Source organism: Homalodisca vitripennis, chromosome 6, assembly GCF_021130785.1.
Source record: "Homalodisca vitripennis isolate AUS2020 chromosome 6, UT_GWSS_2.1, whole genome shotgun sequence".
Classification (NCBI taxonomy): domain Eukaryota; kingdom Metazoa; phylum Arthropoda; class Insecta; order Hemiptera; family Cicadellidae; genus Homalodisca; species Homalodisca vitripennis.
In genome coordinates, this window is record NC_060212.1 from 22,410,632 (window position 1) to 22,421,625 (window position 10,994).

At 34.0% G+C, this 10,994-nt stretch overlaps 2 protein-coding genes across 3 annotated transcripts; both read left to right on the forward strand.

The window, feature by feature from the left end:
• The first annotated feature begins 1,125 nt into the window (after window positions 1-1,125).
• On the forward strand, window positions 1,126-3,294 carry LOC124365319. Its single transcript, XM_046821292.1, has 2 exons — window positions 1,126-1,274; window positions 2,763-3,294. Exon 2 carries the CDS (start codon window positions 2,854-2,856, stop codon window positions 3,292-3,294), a length of 441 nt encoding a protein of 146 aa, XP_046677248.1. The 5' UTR covers window positions 1,126-1,274; window positions 2,763-2,853.
• Window positions 3,287-9,180, forward strand: LOC124364157. Of its 2 annotated transcripts, XM_046819404.1 has the most exons (3): window positions 3,287-4,886; window positions 6,269-6,312; window positions 9,103-9,180. In XM_046819404.1, exon 1 carries the CDS (start codon window positions 3,299-3,301, stop codon window positions 4,883-4,885), a length of 1,587 nt encoding a protein of 528 aa, XP_046675360.1. In that variant the 5' UTR covers window positions 3,287-3,298; the 3' UTR covers window position 4,886; window positions 6,269-6,312; window positions 9,103-9,180. The 2 variants fall into 2 exon arrangements, with proteins under 2 accessions (XP_046675360.1, XP_046675359.1); XM_046819403.1 differs by lacking the exon at window positions 9,103-9,180 and having other exon boundaries at window positions 6,269-6,432.
• Window positions 9,181-10,994: the final 1,814 nt, after the last annotated feature.

Genomic DNA, 10,994 nt, shown 5'->3' on the forward strand with positions numbered 1-10,994 from the left:
CATTCAATCTCTAGTTATTTTGAGAACTTACAACACGAAATCATAAAACAAGTTTTTTCAGCAAATCAACAAACACCAACAGTTATGATAAAAATAGCATTTATTAGTTTTTGTCTGACCGAAGCCCAATGGGAAGTTGTGGGAATACCAGTAGCTGGTTTTGATATTTCATCTCGTATTGGTGTCATCAGTATGAAAGACACATTCAGACCAGTTACTGTGCCATACGCCAGAAAACCCTTCAATTGGTCATATAAACATCCCTCAAAGTAAATCACCCCTCATAAAATAAAATTAAATACGTGGGAGAACGAATTGAAATTTTAAGACACTCTGTATAGTAGACAATTTGGAGCATTTTGACATAAAAGGTAATTGGAAGTACCCACCGACGTCATATTTCGCAGACACTTCCGAAAAACTCAAAATGTTGTGTCGGAATAATATAAAAACATGAAGCTAACCGAAATTTTATACATGAATATTTGACGACTGAAACATAAAATTCATTGAGTCGACAATCGAAAGAGTTAGATCGGTGTGTTGCCTAATTAAACCTGCAGGAAAAATAGTCTAAAATGGGAAAAGTGGTAGACGAACCTTCCTTTTGGTCACATTTCCAGTCACCATACCTTATTTGTATACGTTGGTGAGTACGTGGAACTCAAAGAAACATAAACATTCTTTTGCGTGTAACTCGTAGTATTTAGCTTTTTATAAAGGGTTTCTTTGTCATTTCGAGATATAAAATAAAATTTTTTACGGAAATGTGGTCCAAACCCAAACAATTACATTTCTTTATTGCAGACATAATGTTGCTAAGTATGACCAATTATTTCTTTTTAGTTTTAAGGCCTTTTAAGTCTTTCCTCATCACAGTACTATCATTTTATTATGCTTCATATTTTCCTTGCCAGGTAGGTTTACTTTGCCTTTCCAAGCACAGACTGGTCCTACGGCACTAAATATGGAAACACTGTTTTCATATTCTATCAAACAAATCTGTATCCGAATAGTAATTTTATCATATGTTTCATGCGTTGACTATTAACTACTATGCCATTATTGTAAAAACAGTTGATTCAAACGGTTATTACTGACCTTCAGTTTTGTTTACTATTTGGGTGAAGTAAACACACAAACAAACATATTTGGAACATCTAAATTTCTGTTGGGACCTGTTACCAAATTATAAGTTAATTAAATATCTATGAAATGTACGTATTAAGTATATTATTTTTTCACTCAACGTGTATTACTGACTGAAAACTATGGTAAGTTAAACTTTTAAACTATTAAGTAGTGATTTTTAGAGGGATTTAGTGAATATCTAAGAGCAAAACACATTACACCCACTAAATATTTTCCACAAAAACTGTTTTGATAAAAAGTTATTTGAATACTCTTGAACTTTGTTAATTATTGCAAACAGACTGGCAAATGTATAAGAGATCATTTATGAGTAAATATAAACATTTCTACATAGTCGCTGCGTGCAGCACTGTGTTCTGTAAAGATGTTATCAAATTTCTTATCAATAATGATTTATAAAGATAAGTTTTAGTTTTCAGACAAAAGGAATCTGAATCAATATAAAACTGCGTTATTTGATTGCTATGCCTAACTGATATCACGTTCAATAGTTTTAACCATAAATTGGAAATATACTTAAATAATAAGAATGTATTGAAATAGGCGCTATACATGTTTTAAACATACGTATATATCAATCAACTGTGTTATCAATAACCTAAATTAAGTTTACTGATTAAATAATGCACTAGGTTTTTATACTGTTGCAACGGCTAAAATGACACTCTTAAGTTGAATAAGATACATGATCTTAGTGTGGATGAGTTGAAACTGGGGTAGGCTGGCCCTAAGGTGGTGGGCGAAGTATAACGGAGTATTTTTAGAATGTATAGTTCAAGGAATTCACTATTCTCGTTTCCCTCGGTACATCAAACGTTAGCTCCCTACAGTAGCTAAACCACATGCAAGAAAAACCTCAAGACGTAATTTCCTAATCGGAACCACCAGAAATAATCACCGGATATGAGATAAGGAGCTAAAACTGTAGTCTTACCTTCCAGACAAGAGGTTAAATTCCAGAATTGGCGGCTGTGGATAAATACAAGAGGCAGGCTAGAACCTGCTACCGGCCCAACCACCGTCAACAAAATAAAAATGGCAGACCCAACAAATTTTACCTCAAAATTGTAAACTAATAAATTATAGCTAGACAATTATTGTAAAATAGTTTAACACGTGTACTGCGTTAGTCGCGTTATGACACAAAGCCAGTTTAAAAAATAGCCGTTACTACTTAATGTACACTAGGAGTAAATATGTTAACCTTTGCGTTTCAATATTGCCACATGGATCGTCCCACAGTATTTTGCCCCATAGTTCTTGATAATATTAGTTTGGCGTAATGAAAAGAAGATATTATAAATTAATTTTTCAAGTTACAATATGATAGTTTAAATTCTAACCAAACCGGTTTATTTAAACCAAAAGTTATAAATATGAAACCCAAATCGAATGTGTATTTACTAAAAGTGGCTTTATCAATGTGAAGTAATGACATAAACGGTGGGAGAGGGCATGGGATATTGCAATCATTGAATTTATATTTATGTCTGAATCACGTAATTTAATAAATACTTCTCTTATTAACTAAAACCTTTCAGTTTATTATTATCATATAGCAAATACTACTACACATAAACTGCATTTTTTAACGAAAGCACATTTTCCAGGAAGTAACCTGCTTTCGCTTGTACGATGGTGAAGAGAATTAAAAGTGACTGGTGATATTGTCTGATTATTTCTCAGAAACCTGTTATCAAAATGGGCATAACATCGTTTATACCAGATACGGACGACCCTAAACTTAAAATTGCTCTCAACTATTTAAATATTGCTATGAAAAACCAGCGCCTAAAACATGGAATAGGTCTTGATGAAGATTTATTTTTGAAGAATAAGAACAATTATACAGAAGAATTTGGAGGGACTAATGAATCAGACCTAATTATTCCGCCCAGTGAAACTGCCAGCAATGATTCATTTCATTCTTGCCATTCCTTTCTCAGCTTTGCTCCTACAAAACATAACGACAGTGGTGGAACTGGCAAAGACATTTTTCCACGGCGAACAAAGTCCCCTAAGGGTAAAGACTCCGGTCGTAAGGTCACTATGGTAAACGCAATTTTTCTAAGCCATGGTACCGGAGAAGTGGTAAAAATAGAGAGACCAACAATGGCACTACTGAAAGAAAAAACACAGTGAAATTATGAAAACGGCTGAAGTAAATTTAGGACCATCTTCAAATATTTTTAAACCTTTTTGTACACAGGCGTACTCGTGTAATATTGATCAACCTACAGGCTTGGAAAATGTGAACATGAGTGCCAATGAAACACTTCTAAAGGGTGACTTCCTTAAAATGAATAATACAAAAGTCAACAAGGAAGATAAAGAAGTAGGAGAGTCATTTGACTCAAATGAAACGTTACTTAAAAAGAATGAAGGAGACAAGTATGATTTAAATATGAATGTGCCGAGGGAGGTTGGATACAAACCTCAGAAAAACATTGTGGGAGCCGATTGCAGAAACAATAAGTCTTTCGCCGTTGACAAAGCGAAGCGTAATTCCAAACAAGCAGTTTATAATACAAAAGGTATCGGATCACTAGAGATAAACAACGCTAAATCTTTAAAACATACTGAACCAATTTCCGACCCGGCTTACAACAGAAATATTTTCAAATGTACTCTTGTGCAGAGGAAACAGGCTATAAATACAGCCTATGAGGTGCAAAATCTAGAGCCTATCTATCCCAGAGTTTCATCAGTAGTATTGACACCTGAGATTGATAAACCACTTTTTTCTCCGAAAAGATCTTCAAATAATGTCAAAACCTATAAAGAGGGCAACTGTGAAGACGAGATAATTGTGAATGTACCAGACAAGGGGCGTAATTCAAAAATTACCGTTGGCGAATCTTACTTAAGATCACTGATTAAGGAAAGCTTTTTGAAAGTAAAAGAGGAAGAAAATTACAGCATACAAAACAACGTTAGTTCGGACGGAATGTTCTTAGAGGACTCGTCTGGGTATGGATCAGAAGAAGAAACCTGTGACGATGATGTTGGCATTGATGGTTTTGATTCCGATGACTCCTTTGGGTCTGATGTTTGTTTTGAACACTCCAACGAAAGAGGTGAAATATGTGATTTTTCTTGTAACGATTACCAACCAACATATTTTGACACGAGTGGGGAGGAAATTGATAATCCCATCCAGGAGGAATGTGAAGAGACATTGGCGAAAGGAGAGGGAATCTCCCGCACAAATTTCGATAGCGAAGTGTTTCCCTACTTAAGAAGGAGTTATAAGCGAAGGTCATCTGAGAGTCCGTGTAACTTGCCTGTGATTGAAGAAGAAACGTCAACTTCTGTTCTGGCCCCGCTATCCGAAGAGGAATTTGACCTTGACTACTGTCTCGTTGACAGCAACGGAAAGGCCATACAGCTGTTTGACCACAATGGCCTCCCCCTCACGGACAGACGTGGAAGGCCTTTGCGGACGGCTAAGGGAGAGCCCCTCATGAAATGCGACGATGATGGCATACCCCTTGTCGACTATAATGACTGCTCCGTTTTCGACATGTTCGGCCGCACACCGAATCACAAGGACTTCGATCCTGCGATGGCCCCGAAGATGCCGACGTTCAACAGACTGGCGGCGTGTGATGGCAAGCCCCTGCTCCTGTACGACGCCCAGGATCGTCCTCTTACCAGCGTCAGTGGGACTATGCTAGTCGACTCTTCTGGCCGAGGACTGATTCGTCTCGCCACCAAACCGGAGGACGAGTAATGTAGGTATACTGCCTTACCGATGTATTGTAAATTGTAGGTATTGTAAATGGCTTCTCGTAAGTATGTTAACACATACAGTAGTCTCTTTTATTCGGTTACTTTTAAAATTCCGATAATATATATTTCAATTTTTCTAACTAGTTTCATCGAAACTCAAGATGAACTGAAATCTGCTTAAGGAAAACATTTAGGCAAAATAACAGCCTCTAGGTGATACATTGCCGTCGTGTAATTGTACAACCTGTTATATTATAAAGGATTATTTTCTTTTTTTAGGTGACCATTTAAAAGCATGTCAATGGTTTTAAAAACAGATGCCGGTTAGAGGGTACCCTGCTGTATTTAAAGTTTGTTTTGTTGCTTACATTAATTTTATTTACAGAACACCGATACTGGTGCTTTGAAAGAAAACATTGGTTTTAATAGAATTTATTTTAAAATGTTTCCGTTTTATATTATAAATGAATTTCATTTTTGACATTTTTAATGTGTCTTAGCAATATAAATATAAATAAACTTTGTGTGTGTGTGGTGTGTGTGTGTGTGTGTGTGTGTGTGTGTGTGTGTGTGTGGTGTGTGGTGTGCTGTGTCTAGAATAACTTTCTAAAGCAGAGCAATACTATATGCGATTGTTGAGTTTAGCTCCACTTCACCTTTCTCTTAGGTGCAACATCTGAAATATGGTTCTGTTGCACAGACTTGACTCCTGAAATCAGGAGTCATAATCATCTGGGGAGATCGATAAATATTCGGGGACGAGAACGAAGAATTCCGGGTATCGTTTCAATATCTGAGAGTCACAGAAGAGGTATTCTCATTATCTTATTAGGTGCAAAATTTGAAGTCTGGGTGTTTTTGATGTCGGAACGATGCGGAGGGTTACTTTTGAGCTTCTTCGTTCTTTATCGCAGACTATTTTTGGATCCCTCAGACGATTACGACTCCAGATTTCAGGAGTTAAGTGTGAAAAAAGAATCAGATCCTAGATAATACACGTAAGAGGAAGGTGAACTGGAGCTAAACTCAACATTCGCATTGAATAAGCCTCTTCCCACCTTAGCTACGTTATGTGTACAATACTTTATGGTTTTATATATTTATACGCAATACAAAAAAATGTTTTAAAATCCTCGTGTGCTGGGAAAAGGGGATTTTTACTTCCAAAGTTTGCCCCAAAGGTATTAAAAGATTTTTTAATTAACGAGTAATTATTATGATGAAAGCTACATTTTAGTTACGTATCAACGTGAAGGTGGCACAAAAAATTCACAAATAGACATTTATAATAGTTCGATCCCTTAAAGACTGAAATAGTTTTCATTGTTAATAATATGTTTTTATGTGCATCAGTATTAAGAAAGTTTACTCATGTGTGTTTCAGGTTAAGGATATAATCAGTGGATATTCTGTGTTAACCTGTAACTAGTAAGTAGTAAACTCCATGTAATAATACAAATGTTATGGAAACTTATCTCATTCGAAAATATTGTAAAATGGTATACTTATGTCTTTTTTACTCAAATACAGTGTAACATAATGTTGGTACCATTTGTTCTTCTAGGTAAACGGAATTATTTTAGGCAAGCGGACTATTTATGTATTTCATCACAATTAACCATTATTGATACAGTGTGTTATAGCTAATACATTTTTATTCCGCACCTATTCATCTCTATTTTTTTGATAAGGTCAACTAACATTTGCATATTGATAATATGAGTTACCATGATAACAACTGTGAAGCAGCGGAATTATTAAATTTGGATGACGAGTGTTGTTGCATACTACATTCTAGCTTGTATGATGGTAGAGTGTAGATTTTAAACACTCCTTACAGACTATATTTAATATCACAAACATTATGAAGTCGTCGCAAATACCACGTACATATTATAGCTATAAAAACGAGTTTGACGTAAATGGCGGCAGTGACTAATAATAGCCTTGTCGAGCGCTGTAAACAAGCAGTAAAATAGTATATGAGTGTAGAACGTAACACTATATATGCGTATATATTACTTATATGACACTTTACGTATATGATAATATAAGTTTCCAGAAACATTAATATGGAAGGTAGGGTAACTATTGCATAGCAACGTTTGTAGATTAACAGAATAATAATGTGTAAGGGAAGGTTACTATGTCATACACGTTTGTAGATTAATAACTCTGTTTAAACAAATTAGAACTAGTGAAATAGAAAACCTAAATCAAACTAATATGACTTTATTAAAGAGGTGGAATTAGGAGGTGGAATCTCTACCACTTAACATTAACTATTCAGTCAGTAGAGTTCACGGTTTTTTTTTTTTTAACCTTTGAAGATATAATTATACATTTCATACACGTTTTTACACACTTAAAGACATTGTAAGCAACTTTTTCTGTGAAAATTCTGAGCATTGCCTTTCAATGAACGTTTACAAGCGATATAGTACTATACCAAATTAGTCTGTGCGCCTTGTATCAACCGATATCCTAAACATATGTTTGGTCACCTCTGATCAGAATTCTGTATTTTCAATGCATCCAGATAGATAAATAAATAATCAACTGTCCAGACTTCCCCAAATGACGCACAGCGGTTATCAGGGTCCTTATATTTCAAAATATACGTACATAGTAAAGTAAAATCTCACTATGTCTTATATCGTTTTATTCTTTTTCTATGCAACATAATTAGGAATTTTATTATAACTGAGCTGTTGAATATATTCTGATATTCTTGAAACAGCAACCAAAATCAGTGGACAAAGAAGAACTGTTATGACTGTGTCTTATATCGTTCTGTTCTTTTTTCTATGCAACATAATTAGAAATTTTATTATAACTGAGCTATTGAATATATTCTGATATTCTTGAAACAGCAACCGAAAACAGTGCATAAAGAAGAACAGAACTGTTATGACTGTGTCTTATATATAATTCTGTTCTCTTTTCTTTGCAACGTAATTAGGATTTCTTCTGTAACTAAACTATGGAATATAATCTGACTTTCTTGAAACAGCAACCAAAAACAGTGCATAAATTAGAACTGTTAAGACTTTGTCATATCGTTCTGTTCTTTTTTCTATGCAACACAATTATAAATTTTTATTATAACTGAACTATAGAATATATTCTGACTTTATTGAAACAGCAACCGAAAACAGTGCATAAAGAAGAACAGAACTGTTATGACTGTGTCTTATATAATTCTGTTCTTTTTTCTATGCAACATAATTAGGATTTCTTCTGTAACTAAACTATAGAATATAATCCGAATTTCTTGAAAAAGCAACCAAAAACAGTGCATAAATTAGAACTGTTATGACTGTGTCTTGTATGGTTCTGTAATTTTTCTATACAACATAATTATACATTTTATTATAACTGAGGTATTGAATGTATTCTGATATTCTTGAGACAGCAACCAAAAACTTTGCATAAAGAAGGACTGCTATAACTTTTCAAGCACTTTTTCATTATGTTTCCTTATATAAGTGGAGAATATTCGATTATGTACATTTTTCAACGTCTAAAATAATATTTCAATATTCTGTGTTCATAAACTACTTTACCATGAAACTGATAAACAATTATTTTAACTTAATTTAAGCACAAACAAGATAGTTACGTTAAGTATTGTTATAACACTGACTGGAAGTTTGCTAACATGAACAACTTGCACCACTCTATGGAGGAGTTGGCCAGCGTCTAACACAGCGATACACGTACATTAGACTGGCCGCCTACTACGCTTTTAGCTGCAGTACGCTGCTAATGAGCCACGCTACCTCACAAAGGCCTGGCAGACACTGTTTCTCCCCCTAATTAAACCCATTCTAGCTGATTACGTCCTCCCATAATGGAAATCATAATGTGATACAGACTTTTATTTAAGAAAATTAAAATGTTTCTTTTTAATATAAAGAATGAAAATACTACTGTGACCTAAGATGTAATTTTAAGTCACTGCGGATTTGTGCTTGTGTAGCTTAATACTGATCTGTATACGTTACGGAAGTATTTTATAACAAAAATGCCAAAAAATATTGTATAAAAGTGTTAAATTGTGTAGCTTAGGTATCGTATAAATAATACAAAATATGTTACTGAAACATTTTTCTACTAACATTTTCTATATCACTGCTATGAAAACTGTATAATTATATGTCAGAATGTAATTCATATAGTAAAATGATTTTTTTAAATACCCATATTGTGTTTTAGAAGATTATTGGAACGATCAGTCGTTTTCGTTATTAACTGGGTGATTCCTGCCTGACTGTGATCAACCCGTTCTCAAATGGCGTAGTAACCGATAAAATAAGTATGTATGTGTTAGTTTACAATAAAATTTCTTTCAAAAATCTGTAGCAATGCATCAAAAAGTATGTTGGTTATATGAGGAGACAGAGCAAACACATACAACTTTTATGTCTTGTATAGTAATTTCCTAATACTATATTAAAACTTACGTTCGAATTATGTTTATTTATTGCTCTATTATTGTCTCAAATGGCAATAGCCAGTATTTCCAGTTGGTCTCCGGAGATATTTTGAAGATTCTTTCGGATAGAGACAAACAAAACACTTATTGAAGACTCTTGGAGTAATTGCACACAAAATTTAAATAGTATTAAATTTTAATAAAACAATACCTTTCTAATATAGTTTATTTTTAGGACGAAGCAATGCGAGACCAAAGGTTTTTATCATCAAGCAACTCCACAAATAAAAATTCCCCTCCAAAAAATATACCATATTGGAAAAAGTATTGTTTCATTTACATTTATTACTATTTTATTATAAGTGTTACAATCATAGTAAAAATACTTATTTTATATTATTCCTAGTGCAGAGTTCTTTCTTATGTTATTTGTTTATATCAGAAACAAGTAATGATAAAAATTCAAAGTAGTAGTAGTAGTAAAAAATTATTATTTTAACAGTCTTAAATCTAGAAAACCCAAAACTAGACCCATGACTGATATGGCGATGTACGGTTGATGTATTTAAACCCTAAAACATTGAAATTTCAAGATTACGAAAAGTGTTGTAGTAATGAGTTAATATAAAATTACCAGCAACCCTTTTACACCGAAAATACTCGTATTTGTCAGTAAATGAAGCTTTTAAGCTTTTGAGAACTGTGGTAAAACATTTTATTGTGTACTGTACAATTAACTGTGCATTACAATATTTAAAACCTTGACCGATTTTTACGGTATAGAAATCAAATAGTTTGTATTTGATTTTGAATACTTTATCATAATTTTGAAAACCTTCATGACCTTATTGGTTTCTATGCTATTAGGCTCTAAATAATTTTAAAATAATCCATTTAAAAACATCTTAAATTTTATTATGCTTTAGGACAAAAAAGGTTGCCGTGACTGATTAAAACTTTTTAATCTTTACTGGATTTTTAAATAAATAAATAAATCCAAAACTACTCTCGAATACGAACTTGGGAATTGGAGAATTTGTAAACATCTTGTATATACGAGTATTGTTGTACGTACCTTTATAAAAGGGGTGTTAGAAGTTTCTATATTTATACAATATATTTATTTCCAAAGTCTCTTAAAACCTAGAGTTTTCCTTGCTAGATTTACGAGTTGCCAACCCGTGAGTAGAAATTTACCCAGTGGCTGTAACCCAGTATTTGGTGACAATCTCCCGCGCACCCTAATGGCTCAATTAATTCCTCGGCTCGGGGACGCGGTGATTTAGGCCCCAATAAGAACGGGATTGGATTGTACGTGGCTCAGCGACGTTATTGCAAGGTTCTGATGGAATTGGATGGTAATGAACGACACGGCACGGTACTCGAAAGTTGCGGATCCTGGAAATGCCGGACTGACTTGTGTTCAAACTAATACGATCCTGAGTAAATCAACTAGGAGGGCTAGTGGACTCACAGTTTAAGGGCCGGACTTTGGGCCTGTTATGTAGTTATTGGCTGAGCGTTAGCAACGCACATCACTCGTGGTGTTGGATAAATTTGATATACATATGTCTGTCTGAAATAAATTGGTTTCATTTCCATGTAGACAACATTAATTTCCATGACCGTCCATTACAATCCACAGGAATTTGGCTGAGCGTTAGTGGAAATT

Coding starts and splice junctions, on each gene's coding strand:
- LOC124365319 (XM_046821292.1), top strand. CDS start 2,854: ATGGGCATAACATCGTTTATACCAGATACGGACGACCCTAAACTTAAA.
- LOC124364157 (XM_046819404.1), top strand. CDS start 3,299: ATGAAAACGGCTGAAGTAAATTTAGGACCATCTTCAAATATTTTTAAA.